Source organism: Trachemys scripta, chromosome 10, assembly GCF_013100865.1.
Source record: "Trachemys scripta elegans isolate TJP31775 chromosome 10, CAS_Tse_1.0, whole genome shotgun sequence".
NCBI lineage: Eukaryota > Metazoa > Chordata > Testudines > Emydidae > Trachemys > Trachemys scripta.
Window position 1 is genome coordinate 5,555,357 of NC_048307.1, and position 20,642 is coordinate 5,575,998.

The following is a 20,642-nucleotide window of genomic DNA, read 5'->3' on the forward strand; positions in this document are numbered from 1 at the left end:
AAGGGAAACAAATCCAATGTGTTCAAAACACTATCTTTATTGCAGTTAATTCTCAGGTTAAATGATTGGTAACGAGGATGTGCAGCAACAAGCAACAATTAGCCTAGCAGGACATACAGTACAATATAATTTAATGCATCCTCCAGGCAAACAACCCACGGGGGGTGTGTGTGTATGGATGGGGACAGGGACTAACAAATGTATATTTGGTCTGTTTTCTTGTTCTAGCACATAGCATTTCACTGTTGTGTGCAGTGAATATTAAGAAACTAACACTGCAGCCTGCAGAAAGGAGGATTTTGCACAGTACAATCATTTCTAGACTGCCTAGAAATTATGGTGCAGTAAAGTGCACTAATTTTCATTGTTGATCCCTGGCAGTTCCCACTGGCTTCAACTGGAGTGGTAGGTACTCAGTAACTCTGACAATCAGCCTCTCGTTATGACGGTTGCCATTAAAAAGGGAAAGATAACACCTTGTAATGCTCTTCGATATCCTTATCGGCCCTGCTCCAGCATACTCATCCCAATGGAGCTACACACATGATAAAAGTTATGTGCCTTCTTAAGCGCTATGCTGGATTGGCGTGTTATGTTTAGCTCATTGCAATATTACATTCTAGGAAAAGGAAAAAAAATCCTGAATTATAGCAAAGAAGGTCAGCATCATTTTATCAGGGGGTAGCTGTGTGAGTCTGTATCCACAAAAACAACAAGGAGTCTGGTGGCATCTTAAAGACTAACTGTTAGTCTTTAAGGTGCCACCGGACTCCTTGTTGTTTTAGCGTCATTTTAAGGTAAATGCACTGGACCAACTAACGCGCTGTAATCCTGCTGCAACCCCACCCAATCGGTGGGGCTGGATTGGAATAATGGAGAGCAGAATATGGCCCTTTCTTTTTATTAGAAAACGTATTATTATTATTTGTATTACTGTAGTGTCTTCAAGCCCCAATCATGGGCCAGGATGCCATTGTGCTAGATGCTGTACAAACACAGAACAAAAAGATGGTCCGTGTGCCATACAGCTTGCGATCTAAGGGCAAGGCAAGAGACAACAGATGAAAACAGAGAGATAGGAGACTATGTCGGTCAACATGATAGGCTGTGGTCTCAACACCCAGGTAGCCTAATCATTGCCACGGTCTTGGTAACGTAAGAACATAAGAACGGCCATACTGGGTCAGACCAAAGGACCATCTAGCCCAGTATCCTGTCTTCTGACAGTGACCAATCCCAGGTGCCCCAGAAGGAGTGGAGCAACAGGCAATGATGAAGTGATCTCACTCCTGCCATCCATCTCCATCCTCTGACAAACAGAGGCTAGGGACACCATTCCTTACCCATCCTGGCTAATAGCCATTAATGGACTTAACCTCCATGAATTTATCTAGTTCTCTTTTAAACCCTGTTATAGTCCTAGCCTTCACAACCTCCTCAGGCAAGGAGTTCCACAGGTTGACTGTGCACTGTGTGAAGAAGAACTTCCTTTTATTTGTTTTAAACCTGCTGCCCATTAATTTCATTTGGTGGCCCCTAGTTCTTATATTATGGGAACAAGTAAATAACTTTTCCTTATTCACTTTCTCCACACCACTCACGATTTTATATACCTCTATCATAGCCCCTCTTAGTCTCCTCTTTTCCAAGCTGAAAAGTCCTAGCCTCTTTAATCTCTCCTCATATGGGACCTGTTCCAAACCCCTAATCATTTTAGTTGCCCTTCTCTGAACTAAGCATCATGGAAAAGGAGAGTTTTGAAGAAGGAAAATGTTCGGTTTTGGATGTTTACGGGCAGCTCCTACCAAACGCGAGGGGCAGCACTGGAAAGGGCACGAAGATGCTTGTTTGAAAATGCAACAAATGGGTGATGGAGATGGGCACCGTGGGTGATTGGGAGGGAGGAGTCAACATCTTGATACTGAATGGCAGATGATAGGGTGGTGCAAGGCCATGAAGGGCTTTGAAAGTGAAGCCATGTAGCTTATATTTGATGTGATAGAGAAGCAGGAGCCAGTAGAGAGCTGCAAAGAGAGGAGCGACACAGTCAGAGCAACAAACTAGAAAAATAATCCTTGCAGCAGCATTCTGAATGCATATGAGCAGTGCCGAGAGACAGATGTTGCAGGACTCAAGATTTCCAGAGAACAAGAGTCTGGATGAGAGTTTTAGGCATGTGGATGGATAGGAAAGGCTGGATCTTAGAGATGTTACGTAGAAAGAATCCACAAGGTTTAGGTAGAGCCTGGAGGTGAAGCTAGAGAGAGATCTGAGACAGAGATGATGTCCAGGTTACAGGCCCGAGTGACAGGAAAGATGGTGGCATTGTCCACAATGATCAAGAAAGGAGGTAGCGGGGACGGCTTACTGGGGCAGGCTCGGAGTGCGGGGAGGAAGATTAAGAGTTCTGTTGTAGCGACTTTGAGCATGCGCTGACAACTAGACATCCATGAGATGTTAGAGAGACAGGCCGAGATTTTTGTTTGGACAGAAGGAGACGGATCTGGAGTAGATGTTGATCTGCTCGTCGTCCACACAGAGAACTGAATTTGTGTTTGTGGATGAGATGACACAGAGATAAGATGTAGAGGGAGAAGAGAAGGGGACCAAGGACAGAGCCCTGTGGGACCCTCAGAAAAACTGAGAGGGGGGATGAGGGAGATTTTTGAAGCACATGCTGAAGGAATGATTAGAAGCTGGAGGAGACCCAGAAGAGGACTGAGTCGTGGAAGCCAAGGGAGGGCAAGATTTCAAGAGGGAGAGTCTGGCTGATTATGTCAAGGGCGGCTGACAGGTCAAAGAGGAGGATGGAGTACTGGTTCTGAGCTTTATCTAGGAAATGGTCATTTTTGGTGACAGTGATTTCAGGGGAGTGCAAGGGATGGTTCTAGCATGGAACTGGAGGACAGGAACTGCAGACAGCAATCGTAAACAACAACAAAGACATCCTTTGTAGGCAAAGCAACCTGCAAACACTTTACTTTCATTGTAACCATTAGCTAGCTTGTCTAATACGATCTTCAGATAATTACAGAGTACAAAAATGATTAGGCCAGTCCACTAAAACAGAGCTGATAGGTTACAATTTTTTGGTAACCGAGGTTATGTACTGAGTGACTTTGGCAAGCTATTCAGCAGAGACATTACAAGGGGCCTATGGAAGACTTCAGAACAGTGTCCTTCTGTTTTCCCATCTAGCTAACGATAAGCACAGCATCTCATGGGTCAGACAGAGCTCAGGCCTTCTACGCATTCATAAAGTTGGCCCTGCCATGTAACTTTTGTTCGTTTTGCTAGCAGTGCCCATTCCCCTCCCACGCATACTCACACCCCTGCTCTGCACATTAAGATTGTTGCATGAGAAATATCTCTAATTGATTGGGAGGATTAGCAAGCTGAAAAGCAGACCAGCTGGCTGCTAGCCCCAATCAGACCATGAACATATTTACTGCATATTTATTTCCATGTTGACATAGCCATGTGCGCTTTTAAAGAGGGGAATTAGTAATCTACCCAAGGAGTTCTACTTAAGCACCGAGCCCAAAGATGCAGAATTGGCTACTCTATGGCTGGTTTAATTAAATGGCCATTGAAGGTGATGTAAATATCAGACTCCTCACTATAGATGCCATTTTCCCTCTCTCGTTTAAACATTCTCACCCAGACCTCATCCCCTTCCTGCAGCTCGAGCAGGAGACTCTGGCTTTGCATGATGCTCCGATCGCTGGGCTGGGCATAGAGGATGGCGACTTCCTTGTTGTTCTTCATTACATGCAGGTAGGTCTCTTTGAAGTTCCAGGTGTGGACATTAAGGTTGAAGAAGTAGATCCCTGGCACGTAGCAGAAGAATTTGCCTGTGAACATGCTGAAGTGGTTGTAGAGGTTCACCAACTCCGTATCAAAAGTGACATGCTGGAAATAATCCGAGCTATGGAGAGGTTTTCTCCGGCCCACTGAAAAGGCAGCATAATGCAGCTTGCAGGAGTGGCCTGGTGGGCCAACCTGGCCTTTCTGACCTTTCCGTCCATTATAACCACGTAGCCCTCGTTCTCCAGCCTTTCCAACCCCGCCGGTGATCCCTTTCTCTCCCACGTCACCTTTTTCACCTATGATCACAAAGAGGAACTAAGTTTCAAACATATGAACACACACCACATGCCACAGAGAGGTCTGGATGGAGACAGGCAGCATCCCAATTGGGAAAATAACACTTTCTCAACAGGTGCATTGAGAAATATTTGTCATAACTAAATCACATCTAGATATGAATTCAGGAACACTATTGACAGCAACCCCCTGCCCACAAATGGCATGCTGCTAGCTAGCATGCCTATTCCATATATTGACTGCACAACAAATAAGATAGCTTTCTCTGATACATTATAGATTCATAGATTCCAACAGCAGAAGGGACCACTCTGATCATTTAGGGTATGCAATTTTACATTTGCATTATTATTTGTGACCAGATTATTGGAAGGATTAAACTATAAAATTCAAAAAGCGACAAAGAGTCCTGTGGCACCTTATAGACTAACAGACGTATTGGAGCATAAGCTTTTGCGGATGAATACTCACTTCGTCTGATACATGCATCTGACGAAGTGAGTATTCACCCATGAAAGCTTAGGCTCCAATACATCTGTTAGTCTACAAGGTGCCACAGGACTCTTTGTCGCTTTTTACAGATCCAGACTAACACGGCTACCCCTCTGATATAAAATTCAAGAGCACATGGACATTTTGCCAGGGACAGAAGGCTAGAGTCCTAATTTTTTCATTAATTGAGCTATAATCTATGTTAATAGGATGGGTAGTGAGAACAATTATTCATGGAACCTTTGGTAACCACTACGTAGAATTTGTTTTTAGCATGTCCATACGTCTTTTCATTCATGGGAGCAACATGATTTTTGGGGTTTTTTTGGTACAAATGTTTGCAGAAACTGAATTTTCACCTCTTAGCTGAGTGATTTATGATTTAGGTGACCAGCTACCTAGGGTGTGTAAGAGAGAGGATGGCAGGAACAAAGGGATAAAAACATGGGATGAAATCCTGGCTTCAATGTGTAAACAGTGTAGGGCCCTAAACCCGACCCATATCATTTACCTGTATACAGTTACACACATAGTCTTTCTGTGGCAGAGAAGAAGAAACTATGGGTGTGGTTGATGGGAAAGAGAACAAAATCTCCAAGTTTAATAGAGTCATATGTTTAATGCCAAAAGGGACCATTATTACCATCTAGTCTGACCTGCATAACATAGAAACTCAACCAAACATTCCTGTATCAACCCCATAACTTTTGTGTGAGCTACACCATGCCTTTTAGAAAGTTATTCAATTTTGATGGAGAGTCTACCGTGTCCCTAGATATGTTGTTCCAATGGTAATCACCCTTGGTGTTAAAAATATGTGCCTTATTTCTACCCTGAATTTGTTTAGCTTTAGCTTCCTGCCATTGGAGCTCATCCAGCCATCTCCCGGTAGATTACTAAGCTGTCTACTCTCAGACATCTTTTCCACATATAGGTAATTATGGACTGTAACCAAGTGGCCTCCTGACGTTCTCTTGGATAAATTATATAGACTGAGCAGTTTCGGTTCTTAAGTGATGGGTGTTTTCCACCTTGGAGGAGGAACATGGCTTGTGAAGTGATGGTAAATTCACAAAGTGTGGTCCTGGGCTTGACTCACCTTTCAGGATGGTGATATCTATTGTGGGCTGGACTTTGGGCACTGAATAGGCGGGGTCATAGCTCATCCTAGTGGATCGTGAAGAGGCGACGGAGACTGGCTCTTCTGAAGGCCCACAACATCGCACGCATGAAAGCCGCCGGGCTTCCCGTCTCAGCGAGCCCTTTTCTAGTAAGGTGCCGGCATTCACAGTGGATACCAAGAGCATCAGAAGCACAGAACTCATCTTCAGCTGAGCCGGCTGGAGCAGGAGAGTAATAGGAATGATTAATGTGGTGATTTAAGCCAGAGCAACCATTGGCTACATATTCACTTACCTTAGGGTTCCCTTCTTTATTATGTTATACTGGTGTAGCACTTAGTCAGGGATGAGGGACCCATTCCACTAGGCGATGTATACCCACAACAAAGAGATAGTACCTACCTTTGAGTTTACAAACTAAGTATATCTGAAGAGACAACAGATGGATACAACATAAAGACTGGAGGGATCATGACCTAACAAAGAGATGATTATTAGTGTAGCAAGTACAGCACACCTACTGTGTAACCATTGTCGAACCAATGTTTGTCAAAGGCTTTGGATGGAAAGCACAAAATATTACTAGCTATTATTTATTGAATTAATTGATTAATTATTGGTGTTATTTACTATTACAATCTCTAATTATTGCAATTCTTAAAAAATGCAAATTCATATGTAACAAACATAACTCTCCAAAAGAAAGAGAGAGAGAAAGAAACTGTGATTTCAGAAAAACCTTCAACTGGGAGGAGGAAAAAAAATCACTTTTTGCTCCAGATAACCTTCCTTTCAGCCTGTTAATTAACCACTGTAAGGGAGACTATGCTTTTATGACTATATCGGTTTGTTGCTTCCTGCAGAATTCTGTGTCGGTTTTACATTTGCATTGCTGAATATGTATACTGGAAAGCCAAACAGCCCCAATGAATGCAGCCGTAAGTGACTGTTGCTTTGCACAAACAGTGGTTCTTGAATTTTAATATTGATTTTTGTACTGTATTGTTGGCAAGCTCCAAAATCCTGAATTGCAAATGAAGAGTGAAGGGAAATATAGTAGACGAGGATAGGAGGAGCCCTTCTAGCATACAGCTGTCAGTCTCCTTACCAAGAATGGAAGCAGAAACATCATCTTATTGGCAAAAATCACAGTCTCCATGGACTTCAGGGAAATTACAAGTTGTTTCTTGCAAAAATTATGCCCCTTCCCCGCAATCTCAAAGTCCATTGAAATCCAAGAAAAGACTCTCATTTACTTCAACAAACTTTGGATCAGGCATTTCATGAAGGCTTTAGTATCTCAACAATCCTTACTAGACTATCAGGGGAAGGTGGGAGAACTGATGGACGGATGCCCCAGCTATGGGAAATACATGATTTGCACAAAGAGCCTGTCCACAGTAGATTTCAAACCATGGTAAGCCCGACTGGTTCTTCGGAGCTGGGAAGCATTATGCCTTCACCAGCTGGAGAACGGATTCATGCAGAGAATATGGAACAGATTTTCAGGAGGGCTGTCCTGGCACTTCCTAGGAGACATTTTCCTCTGGTGTTTTTTTTTTAAATTTATCACCCAGAAAGAATCAGAACTCACACACCCTTGTTGTTCTGTTCTGTCTAACTCACGACGAGACGCGAGGAATGCTTATTAACACGCTGAACTAATTCTAGTCATTAGCCTGGAAAAAACTACCCATTCATTTGGGAGCGATCAACGGTCCTGAACCAAAATCTGACTAATTTTAAAAGATTTTTTTCATTCAGAGTGTAACAGAGATCTGGTTTTAGGTCTCAATCTTATAGAACAGGGTGCTCATTTACATTAATGACCCTTTACTCCACTCCAAGTTTCTAGGCTCACTAACGGCCCAATCTATTGTTTACTGCACTACTGTATTTGCTCCACAATATAAAGCTCTATATTAGCTTCACTCTACCTACAAATTATTCAGCGCCAACTTAATTTCAAGTATCAGGGGGGTAGCCGTGTTAGTCTGAATCTGTAAAAAGCAACAGAGGGTCCTGTGGCACCTTTAAGACTAACAGAAGTATTGGGAGCATAAGCTTTCGTGGGTAAGGGTTACCTGCCTCTGGAGATTTCCATTACTTGCATCTGAAGAAGTGAGGTTCTTACCCACGAAAGCTTATGCTCCCAATACTTCTGTTAGTCTTAAAGGTGCAACAGGATCCTCTGTTGCTTTTTACAACTTAATTTCAGCGGAAGTTGAAGGTATTTAGCTCTTCTCACGGTCTTGGCCTTCTAGTCAGTAACCTTTTGAGATATATTATAGGACATTGTCATTTCAATCTCAAAGTATTGAGTTTAGGAGACATAATTGCTTTACACCTGCTTTTAATACCTTACTTGAGGACAATCAGAGTATCATTAAGAAAAAATATTTCTAATGTGGCCAGAGATGGAAAATTCATGAACATGGAGACATTAACTCTAGTGATTAAAATACACTGTCCTCATTAGGCAGAAGAATGGTGGTTATAACTAACAGGATTAGGAAGTGTGGGTTTTTGGCTAATAAAAAAAATGATAGAACTCATCCACTCAATGACTTTTTTTTTTTTAAAGTCTCAGAGAAAGAGCAGTGTTCTGCCTCTATGCACGTTGTGACACCACTGGGGAAATCAACAAAGTCCATGTTTTCTTCCATGATCCCTCAAGGGTAAAAATGCGAGCATTTGCCTAGAATTTCCTTTTGCTATGAAAAACACTGTCAACTGAGAAAATAATCCACCCATAGACTGAACCTCTTAGATCTAAGGTGAAGAAAAAATTCCCCTGATGGCTCTTGCATTCGCATGAAACATATCCCAACATCACTGACAATATTTCAATCAAGATTGGATGTTTTTTTTAAAGATCTACTCTAGTTCAGACAGGAATTAATTCAGGGGAGTCCTAAAGCCTGCGTTATATACAGGAGGTCAGATTACATGATCACAGTGGTCCCTTTTGGCCTAAAAATCTATGAGTCTATGCAAGGGCGGCTCTATGTTTTTTGCCGCCCCAAGCATGGCAGTCAGGTGGCCTTCGGCGGCATGCCTGCGGGCGGTCCGCGGTCACGCGGCTTCGGCGGTGTTTCTGTGAGTGATCTGCCGGTCCCATGGCTTCAGCGTACCAGCTGCCGAATTGCCGCCGAAACTGCGGGACCGGCGGACCTCCCGCAGGCACGCCAGCGAAGGGCTCCTGACTGCTGCCCTCACAGCGACCGGCAGGCCGCCCCCGGCACGCACTTGCTGCGCTAGTGCCTGGAGCCGCCCCTGAGTCTGTGGAATCCAGGAAATACATTTTCTTTCAGACCTATGGAGTTTGGGCCTCACCAAGGCTTTCTATTGTGTCTTGGTGTGTGTATACCACTGCCCTCTTCTGGATGGAATTTTTAGACCTGATTTAGATCCAAATGGTAGAAACCTGTGTATTTGAATGATGTGTGGGCCGTGTGTAGTTAGATGAGGCCACCGGGCCACATGAGCATGCATGTGGTTATAAATTGATACGAGTAGAGAGGAGAGGAGATGCAAAATAGAGAGCTGGGGGAAAGCGGCAAATGGAGGGAGAGGAATAAATCAACTAAATAAAGCCACAGTAGAGAATTTGAAAGTTTGAAAGCCATTTGGTATAAACACACACAGAAACTAAAGGAAAAAGAGAGATCTAGAAAGCAGAATGCATGAATAAAGAGAGACCAAGCACCGAGTTGCAGGGAAGCAATGTAATTCAGAGGGGAAAAATAAGAGAAGAAAAGTAAGGCTAGAGATTGGATGGAAAAACCCATCAGATACCTGGAGAAAGAGGCAAGAAGGTACAATACAAGAAAAGAAAAATGTAAAAAGGGGGAGAGAGCCAAAACCATAACACCCAGGAAGGAAATAGATGCGGGGAGGGTTGTGTGTTTTTTCTTATTAAAGACAGTTATTGGGATAGGTGATAACCTGTTTTCTCTCAACAAGACAGGTGTATCTTCTTCTGAACAGCGAACTCTGATTGTTATCACCTTCACTTACAATACAGATCTGGCAGTCTGTGCGTCTTCAGAAAATAAATCAAAATCCTGCACCAGAGGAATGTTTGTCCTACTTTCTGATACTGATCCGACATGCTTGCTTGTGTCTAAAATGATATATTAGCTCCACACCGAATGCCCGGAGACTGCAAAGCTGATCTCTTTCTTATTTGATCACCCTTCATGGTGCCTCTTGAGAGAGATTCATTTTCGAAGCAGCAGGTCAGAAATAGAAGTATAAATCGGCTTATTCCTTTGCTGTGAAAAATGTTTCCCTGCTATGAAAATAAGAATCCCCAAATGTCTGTTGTCCCACTGAGTAGAAAGCCCAGACATGGGATCATACACAGTCATCATGTTGTTAACACCTATCATTGAATTAAAAGGAAAATGTTATTATTTGTCTGGTATTCTTAGCCGCTACGTGCTATAGGAGGAGGCTCAAAGACAAAGGAGGACTTTTCCAAAATACAGTTCAGGGGGTTACAACCTTCCTACCAAATGATCTCTTTCCTTCATTTTTGCTGCATCTTCAAGGGCCCTAAAACAAAGGAGCAGAAATACAGCAAAACAAAAACAACCAAAGCAAAAAAGGTATTTGGGAGACTTCTTGGAAAGAGGGAACCAACCCACAACATTTACATCTGGAATTGAACTTTCCCACATTTCAGGGAGCCCAGATCAGAAGGTTTGGGTCTGAATGTGAACTTTCCCAACCTTCAAAAGTGTTTGGATCCTGGCTTTTAGGTTTGGGACCAATTCATATTTCTAGCCCAATTTTGCAGATGTCACTGGTTTAAATAAACTCTGGAAAAGCATCTGAATTTTTGGGAGTTGGTCCATAGAGCACTCAACTTCTAAACCTGTTGAGGTTTGCCCATCTTGAATTCCTTCCACACGTGAGATCCATGTTCCCTGATAGTAGACCAAACTGTGTATGCGATGGTGCTGATAATTCCTCATTAATCTGTCAGGTTTTCATTAACGAGCTTTTGCTCCTTTAAGGGGATGCTTCTTCTCAGCTAATCTGATTCCAACTAGGCAATTTCAGTGACAGAAGAAAAATCTCGTGCTGTCCCGATAACAGTGCCAGATGCCCTGCTCTGAATCCAGTAAGTTCAGCATTAACATGCTCAATTTCTGGTGGAAATTAAAACAAAACAAACACTGAAATTTTCTCCCACAATCGGCAGAATGGAACTTCTTTGCATGTTAACAGGGGATAGCTTTAAAATCTTTAGCAATTAAAGTGGAAATTTACAAGCCATGAAATGATTCAACTATCACCCTTGGACTTCTGTTTTGATTCCTTTTCGTTTCAGTCTTGGTAAACCAATAAAAAAATAACAGGAAAGTGGAGTTTTGCTGCCTGTGAGAGCACTATGGAGCTGAGCCTGATGGAAGACTCCAAATAACTGCAGTGGGCTTAGGGTCAGGCTCTGTATGGACATGCTAAATGTGTCTGTGTTGGCTTTGTTATAAAATCTGATTAGATGTACTGTAGGAGCCGATTTAAATACAATAAGAACCTTAGTCTGCTTGACTCAAAGCAAATCTTATGCAAGGCTCGAAAAAGCCTGGTTTGCTTTTTTATTTTTTGTCATTGTCCTCTCCTGCTCTGCATTTCTGACTAGGATGACAATGTCAAAATAACATAAGAAGCTGTTTCTAAGGTATTTCTGCCCAGACCAGAGCAGGAAGCACTACAGTCTCATGAAAGTCTGTCTCCCCCTATAGCAAAGTCAACAGATTCTGAAAAACGTAAGTGTCCAAACTTTGGTGCGCATTTGCAAACAGAACCTGCAATCTGAACCTTTATTACTGAGCTCCCTTCCCTCAGTGGCAAAGCAGGTGTAGTATCAAGAGCCATGGCAGAGTTTGATTTTAATTTTCTTTTCTGATTTTGACAGATATCAATGTTTATTTTTAAAGATTATTTTTATTTCTATTCATTTAAATGTTCACCCTTGTCCATAATTATGGGTTTTAAGCATTTTTATTTTTAATCTATTTAAATGTTCATTGTTGTGGGAAATTAGAGGGAGGGCATCAGACAATAATTATTTAATGACAGCAGACATCCAGATTCCTCTCTGGATGAGGTGGTGTAACTCATCAAATAACAAAGGCGAACACTGAAGGTGTTTATGCAGCTGGGTCGGCTTTAAGGAACACTGGCTGTTTCTTTTGATTCTAGAGGGGAGGGTCACACATATGGTGCTAGAGTCTGTCTGAACATAGATTTAAAAAATAATAAAAATAAAGTGAATGATATGCAAGGAAAAGGGGGGGTTAATATCCAAATGAACAACTCTCACTCCTCCAGTCTGACCATTCAGTTTGGTTTCTCTACAAGCTGAAGGCAAGTCAGCCTGGGGAAAGGGAATCTCTTTAGTTTATACAAGAGGCAATATGCCTTATGGGTGGGGGCACGGTATTCTGGAGATGGGGGTTAAATTCCTGGCTTTGGCACAGACTTTGTGTGACCTTGGCCAGCACTTAATCGATCATGTGCCTCAATTTTCCCTCTGTAAAGTTGGGATAATATTTTATTTGCTCACACAGGTGTTGTGAGGATAAAATTCATTCATAACTGGGAGGAGTTTGATGAAGGCCAGGTAAGTAGGTAGATCTATTCTTGAGTCACAGGATGTCTGTTTAAATTTCTGCTAGTATAATCCTCTCTCTTTATTCCTAGGATTTGTCCTGGTCACTTAAAAAAGCAGTTCTAAGATTACCTTTCCTTTAACTTAGGCCTGGTCTATACTACCCGCCTGAATCGGCGGGTAGAAATCGACCTCTCGGGGATCGATTTATCGCGTTCCGTCGGGACGCGACAATCGATCCCCGAATCGGCGCTCTAACTCCACCAGCGGAGGTGGTAGTAAGCGCCGCCGACAAAAAGCGGCAGAAGTCGATTTTGCCGCCGTCCTCACAACGGGGTAAGTCGGCTGTAATACGTCGAATTCAGCTACGCTATTCACGTAGCTGAATTTGCGTATCTTAAATCGACTCCCCGCTGTAGTGTAGATGTACCCTTAGTGATGGAAATGGCTGGAAGCAAAGAACTTTAAGGCTGTTATACTGTGAACACTAGGCTCTCTTGGAAGTTATTTGATTTTGCTGGAGGAGCTAAAGTTTCTTCTTGGATGATTTATTATGCAAAGGCCTTGCCACTCTCCAGAGCAGTTAGCACTGTGAGGTCTACAAGTCCAAACACCTCAGCAATTTCTTCTTCCTGCAATGGCTCACGGTGAAATGGGTGGGCCACCATTCTTTGAAACCATAGCATTAGTTCCTCAGCACACACTGAGTCGTAATTAACATTCTTGCAGCCATGAATTGACTTGCAAATTCATGAAGAGGAAAAGTTAGATTCAAAAAGCCATGTGGTTTAAAATACCTATGTTATTCACAGCCTTGTGTAGATGACCCACTGGGAACTTCCTCTGTTTACGTTGTTTTCGAAACCTTTTGGGATTAATCTGAAGAGGATTCCAGAGCATTGCGAGCAGAATCTAAACTGGTTGAAATCCTTTTAATGCTGCTGCTTATCGCTTCCTTGCTTTGTATGAATACATGCAGATACATACACAACGAGCTTCTATGGGCCTGAAGCAAACCCCTAGAATTGTGCACCCCCAAAAGCTGGGCTTGTTTTGATCTAGATCTTAACACCGCAGAAGCTCGGATTAGACCCAAACTCACTGGCTGGCTGGACCCGCCTTTTAAATGGGCTACACAAACGGCTGGATCCAAACTTCGCAGCTCAACAAGTTTTGAATCCAATTCCTAATAAACAGGGATAGAATTATTCTGTTACTATATTTATATCACTAATTCAGATCCAGTGTAAACAGACTGTGATTTAGGGAGTAGCACCTGGTTTTAAACCAGGTGTCAATTGCCCTTTGGTTCACAAATCATTTGGGATGGTAAACAATTACTTTTACTTACTGAAGAAATAAAAATCCCTTTCTAGTTCACCTTTTCCCTGAGCAGGATTTGGCGTGTGCATCCAAAGTCGCTCCTTGCCAGGAACATGATTGCAATGGATTGGAAATGGCCATGGTTTTTTACTAGGCGGGCCCTTGAAAGGAATCCCATTTTCGCAGCATGTCCAGACAATGATTCAGCCCTGCTTTGTGGAGAGAGGAGACAAGTTACAGCTAAATAATATGCAGGGCAATTGCCCAGACGAAGCAAATTAACTGACTATGTCTCATGCTCCTTTGTGCTCTGCTGGTGGAAATATAGTTTGTCTCGGTGACTCACCAACTGATCTTTGGACTTCTTGGTTTCAACTAAAGGCTGAAATTGTTTGGAGGGTTTGTTTGCTTTTTTCAGCAACTAAAATGTTTTCACAGCACAGACTGACGTGTCGCAGCAGAACGGCACAAATACCCCGTTTCAAATCGCCACGCTCATGCTACCTGTGAAACAGCTGAGAGCGGATGCTGAGTCCCATATGACCGTCAGTTCTCTTCTTCAATCCATGCAACCTGCACTACTGTGACTAACAAATAATCTCAGAATAATAACAATTAATAACTGATTACTATATCTCTCTCCCCTGAGCCACTCTGGCACCACCATTGATTCCTGCCTGAGGCTATGAAAAAAAAAAAAGCACCATCAAAACTGTTGTGAGTCTCAGGCAAACTGGAGAAACCGAATTCATAGTTGTGGCTATTGTTTCCAGGCCTGTCTCTCCCTTCTCTCCTCCATCACATCTGTTCTAGCAGAGAGTTGATCTGCAGACTAGTACAGCTGAAGGTCACCATAGCTCAGGAGGCTTTCAGAAATAATGGCTAGCATCGCAGAGCAGGGGCCCTGGTTGTAAATGTGACGGGTTGGATCACAGAACCACCTTGGGAGCTGCCACCCAATGTACCAAGACTACCCCTGTTCCTGTTTTCCCCGCCAGCTCAGGACTCCAGCACCCTGTCTTGCTGAGCCAGACACTCCCGTCTGTTCCAACACAGACCCAGGGTCTGAATCACTTGCCCCAAAGCTGCAAGTTTACCTGAAAACAGCTCACAGAATTGTGCTTGTCTTTAGCACTCAGATGTCCAACTCCCAATGGGGTCTAAACCCAGATAAATCTGTTTTACCCTGTGTAAAGCTTATGCAGGGCAAACTCATAAATTGTTCGCCCTCTATAACACTGATAGAGAGATATGCACAGTTGTTTGCTCCCCCAGGTATTAATACATACTCTGAGTAAAATACTAAATAAAACGTGATTTTATTAAATACAGAAAATAGGATTTAAGTGGTTCCAAGTAGTAACAGACAGAACAAAGTAAGTCACCAAGCAAAATAAAATAAAATGCGCAAATCTAGGTCTAATTAAGCTAAATACAGGTAATCTCACCCTCAGAGATGCTTCAGTAAGTTTTTCTCAGATTGGACACCTTCCAGGCCTGGGCACAATTCTTTCCCCTGGTACAGCTCTTGTTCTGACTCAGGTGATACCTAGGGGATTCTTCATGATGGCTCCTCTCCTCTCCTTGTTCTCTTCCACCCCTTTATATATCTTTTGCATAAGGCGGGAACCCTTTGTCCCTTTGGGTTTCCATCCCCCCTCCTCACTGGAAAAGCATTAGGTTAAAGATGGATTCCAGGTCAGGTGACATGATCACATGTCACTGCAAGACTTCATTGCCCACTTGCCAGCACACACATATACAGGAAGACTAACAGGTAAACACAGCCATCTGCAGACAATGGTCCTGGTTAATGGGAATCATCAAGATTCCAAACCACCATTAATGGCCCCCACTTTGCATAATTACAATAGGTCCTCAGAGTTATAGTTCATATTTCTAGCTTTAGATACAAGAGTGGTACATTTATACAAATAGGATGATCACACTCAGTAGATTATAAGCTTTGTAATAATACCTTACAAGAGACCTTTTGCATGAAGCATATTCCAGTTACATTATATTCACTTATATTTTTATAAAACCATTCCAGTTACATTATATTCACTTCTTATTATGTTTTTATAAAACCATATAGACTGCATGAAGTCACAGTATACAACAGGGTCACGGTGACTATTCCACCACTTACCCCAAACCAGACAACAGTACAAAATATATTCATGCCTCAATGTCTGTGGTGACTAATGAAACAATGAGCGTTAAGTGGGAACAAATCAGAGCCGGTTCAATGACATTCTGGAAAGCCCAGGCTCTTCCTTTCACTTATTTTGCATGTGGCAGCAAGCAGAAAGTGAGGCAAAGTAGCCAAGCCACCCCTTCGTAGTGACTCAGGAGAACAACCTGCAGCCGCTGGTTGGGAACAGTTCTGACTCCAGATCAATATTGTTTTGCCATCTATGTAGATCCATTTAACTTACCTTGTGACTCAAAATCCCCTTCTCCTTAGTTTCCCTGCTGTTGCCTAGTGAGCTTCATGATATGAAAGCCCCTGTTCATTCAGCTGTTGGTCTGGTGGCTTCTCTTGCTGCAACTTCCTTGCCGGTGTCCAAAGGAAACAGTGAGTGTCCGTCCAACTTCTTATGAAACTCAGCAGCTACGGCACAGGCAGTTTGCAAGTGATTTTCCTTTGCTGCTTGTTTTCATCCAATTGGGCTGGATTGGGCTCCTGCGTTCTTGTTTTGCGGTAGCCTTCTCAGCATTTGGAGGACGTCCATCAGGCTTCACAGCTCCTCTCACGAGAATAGAGATGAAGAATTAAAATAAAAAATAAAAAACCCACACATAAAACCGACAGTTGGCCAGAGGGAAGATGAAAGTGCTAGAAACACATGAAACTGATTATCTTTTGGTTGTCTCAGCATCTTCTCAGGAGGCAAAAAGAAAAGTACCCCTGTCTTTTATGCAATGGTGAGAAAAGGAGAAAGTAAATACGTGTAAATAGTGTTCCTAGCCTCTGTTTGCCAGAGGCTGGGAATGGGTGACAGGGGATGGATCACTCGGTGGTTACCGGTTCTGTTCATTCCCTCTGGGGCACCTGGCACTGGCCACTGTCGGAAGACAGGATACTGGGCTAGACGGATCTTTCAGTATGGCCACTCTTATGTTCTTAAGGACCCACCGGGCTCTATAATGTAATCTGCAGCTTCCCTTGACTTTAACCTGGAGGTGCTGTCCAAAAAGAACAAATCCCAGCATGCAAAGAACCCAAGCTGCTTGGATCAAGATTTACCCAGGGTGCAGGCATACATGACCTATCCCATATCTTCTGAAGAATGCGCCTCCATATTATATATAAAAAAAGGAAGATGGCAGCAATCTGTTGCATTTTAGTGCAGATGTGGTGCAACTCTCAGGAAGAAGGTGTACATCAATGGACTCTTCCTCACACCCAAGAAAGAATTATAATTTCCCTGTAATAATCCTTCCACCTCCAAAAATAACCCCAAAGCATTGGAGTGGTAATGAACTGCTACAGGAGTCACACATGCCATCTATTGCTCCTAAACTATTGTTGGCTCATGTCAGGGAGAGGAAGTTGAAGATGGAATAAATGGCATGAGTAAAGTCGCGCAATCTTTTTAACCATTAGTTCCTGGACTGTCTTTCGTTTGTACCTGTTTCCTAACACAGTGTGGGTCAGGTTTATAATACCATGATTGTAATTACCCTGAAAGGACAACATAATCGCACTGGTTTTGCTTTTCAGCAGGTAATCACCACCTTTTCAAATAACCTGAAAGTTCACTACGTGACTGAATTACTTATTCTTCTGATGTTATTCTCAATTACATTAAAAGTAAGCCCTTCATTAGAAGCACATTAAAGTAGCAAAGTCAAGCAAGCTAGGAAATGGCACAATTAAGGTTGCCTAGCCATTCAACCGCTGAACTGTTTTTGCTGAATTGTCCGAATAAAGTCAGCTTTGAGCAGAAAGCCAGCCTGGAACATTGCAGCCCAAGAAGCTGGAGTTTGTCAAAAGATATACACAACTGAAAACAGGGTCTTCTAATGCAAAGTGTCAGGCAACCTTAAGCACATGCATTGCTACCTGTGCCACCTATAAGAAATATACTTGTCCTATGTTGATTGACTGTTTGCTCCAACACTCTTCCACCCTCTCCCTCACTCTCTCTTCACCTCAGCTTCACTCTATCTGCCCTCCACGCTTCCCTGCTTCCTCCCCTCCTAGAACCCCCCAGCCCAGCCCTTGGAGTGCCCCTCCTTTCCTTTTCTCTGTCTCCCTAATCGCATTTTAACAAATCCCCACCCAAAGAATTAAGAAGGAAACAAACAATTCCTGCACCACTGAAAATCAAGGAACTAACATAACAGTTGCAGACCATCACGTTGTTCACTCTGCTTGTATCTTCTATCCCTTTCCCCTATTCTTTGCAGGTGTTGCCTGTTTAGATAATGAGCACTTTGGGGCAGGAACTGTCTTCTGCTTTGTACAATGGGGGCTTCGTTCCTGGTCCCTATGCACTACCAAAATACAGATAAATAATATTAGAAACAAGGGATATTAACTACATTGTATTTACACTGTAGTTATTGTCAGATGTGCAGTGAACTTTGTGGTTACATGGATTATTGGTAAATACAGGCGATGTCATGCCTAAGCACAGTGTAATTGTTATGTAATTTCAGCATAATTACAGGCATTGTATTATAAAATGCAACCCCAAATGGTTTGTTTACTGATCTGTACAGCCTCGGATTAAATCAGTAATGTTTTGGTTCTCTGGGAATAGCAGGTCTTTTTCGGGTATAGCGAGAGGGGAACAGGAGTGCCTGGCTGCGGGAAATCGGTAGGTGTTGGAGACCAGGTCAAAAGAAAGAAGTGCTTCCCCATCACTTGCTGAGTGTTCTGGCTGAGTTCAGCCTTGTGGCTGCACATTCTGTGCCTCTGCCTGGCCTGAGCATTCAGCTCCTGTCAGCCGGGAAGCAGAGTGTTCAATCAGATGCGTATGTGACTCCCCAAGAACTTCAGAGACCAGGGCTGCTGTACGTTGCAGCACTCTGTGTGCTCCCAGTAACAAAGAAGATGAACAGTGGAGCATGTCATGACATGCAGGTGTGCACTGGAGTGGGGCGAGCCCCCGGCCACAAGATATGGAAGCCGCAGCAGTAGCACAGGATGGTATTTTCCATAGCTCTCTGGAGCCAGGGGCAACATCTCTTTGGGTACCAAGGGACCGACGTATGCCTTAGGAGTGCAATAACGTCTCCACATCGCCACTGGATTACCATTTGCTTGAGGCTGCTATCCTGTAAACTTCAGTCAGGTTGTTTTGTTACCATCTGCTGTAAATTAGTGTTTCGGGTTGGCAACCCTTCATATGACATCAAAAATGTTCACCGCTCCCTTACATTTACTACAAAAGAGTAAAAAATGGATCAAGTGTACAATGCTAAGCCTATCTAATACAACGGCTCCACTACATTTTAACATCACAAACGGACAGCTCTGGCCACCCTGAAGTTTTTTTCTGGAAATGTAATGCTCTTTGCTTTAAAATGGGAAGAAAACATTCATTCCCTTACAACCCCACTCCCCTGGTTGATGATTCATCTTCAGCGGGACTATTGGCATACATAATGCTCAACGTGTCTGCAGGATCATGACCTCTGTGCTTCCCAGGTGACGTGAACAGATGCAGTGATGACTTACCTGAGTCTTTTGGCACCTTAAAGACTAACAGATTTATTTGGGCATAAGCTTTCGTGAGTAAAAACCTCACTTCTTCGGATGCATCCGAAGAAGTGAGGTTTTCACTCACGAAAGCTTATGCCCAAATAAATCTGTTAGTCTTTAAGGTGCCACCAGACTCCTTGTTGTTTTTGTAGATACAGACTAACACGGCTACCCCCTGATACCTGAGTCTTTTGCTTTTCTCTCTTCTGCTGTTATCAGAGGCCCTGGTTAATATTTGTAACTAAGGCATAATTAACGTCTAACAATGAATTCTGTCAGCACCGCGCACCTATGCAATCTCTAGTGACTGGTTGTATACATTTACTAGACACTTGTTCGACGTCGTCACTGTGTCTTTATTGGGAAAAGCACAAAAGCAAACTAACAGGAAGGAAAAATGGGTTTGTGGTTAAGACAGTGGGCTGGAACTTGGGAGATTTGGGTTCAGGTTGTGGCTTTGTGCGACATTAGACAAGCCATTTAATCTCTCAATTCCCCATCTGTAAAATGGAGATAATTCTTTCTGTCTGTCTTGCCTATTTAGGCCAAGCTCCTCCGGGCAGGAAATGTCTCTTACTATGTGTATATATGGCACCCAGCACACTGGTTGGAAGTGATCTTTTGTATGAATACAAAAATACAGATGACAATCAGTAGATTTCAGGCAATGTAAAGGGAGTTTTGTGCCCTGAAAACTCCTTTAGCTGAACAGAAATTGGCAAAAAATAGAATAAATCCTAGACAGATATTTTTATTTGCTACCTTCAAGCTTCGTACACAAGGAAAACTGTGATAGTAACCAGCGTCTGGCATCAGAACAGTTCTCTCCAGACTAAACAGTTCCTTTGCCTACTGAATCGACAACCTAGTTTTTCTGAATAATAATCATATTCAAGGGAGGTGAATATTTCTGTTTACCCAGTTGCTTTATAAATCTTGGCTTTTGCCCTTGCAGGGAGCTGCTTTAAGAAAAAACAAATCAGCTTCACAAACTGTACTAGGCTTGCAGCAAATTAATAAGAAACTCCATATACTTCATAGTAATGAGTTTTTCAGGACATGCAGCACTAAGTGTCCTTCCAAAAACCGAGCTCCTCCTCTGTGCTCCTTTTTATGTGTAGAGCTTGGGGAGGCTATTGCAATGCATTTTATCTAAAAAGTTGGGTGAGATTCAGTGGGGCTCAGCTGGAAAATGCACATCAGTAGGTTTAAATTTTCAAGAGAGCAAGAAAATGTTCCACTTGCAAATCATCGT

At 42.8% G+C, this 20,642-nt stretch overlaps 1 protein-coding gene across 1 annotated transcript; it reads right to left on the reverse strand.

Moving 5' to 3' along the window:
- Positions 1–1,704: 1,704 nt before the first annotated feature.
- On the reverse strand, positions 1,705–16,226 carry C1QTNF8 (C1q and TNF related 8). Its single transcript, XM_034784279.1, has 3 exons — positions 16,110–16,226; positions 5,699–5,939; positions 1,705–4,106 (listed from the first exon to the last, which is right to left on the reverse strand). The coding sequence occupies exons 2-3, from the start codon at positions 5,922–5,924 to the stop codon at positions 3,559–3,561; spliced, it is 774 nt and encodes a 257-aa protein (XP_034640170.1). The 5' UTR covers positions 5,925–5,939; positions 16,110–16,226; the 3' UTR covers positions 1,705–3,558.
- Between the last annotated feature and the right edge of the window lie 4,416 nt (positions 16,227–20,642).

Bases quoted from the DNA above. Each gene is read 5' to 3' on its own strand.
- C1QTNF8 (XM_034784279.1), bottom strand. From the start codon at position 5,924: ATGAGTTCTGTGCTTCTGATGCTCTTGGTATCCACTGTGAATGCCGGC. The intron at 4,107-5,698 runs GTGAGTCAAGCC...TTGTGATCATAG, and splicing joins AGATATCACCATCCTGAAAG to GTGAAAAAGGTGACGTGGGA.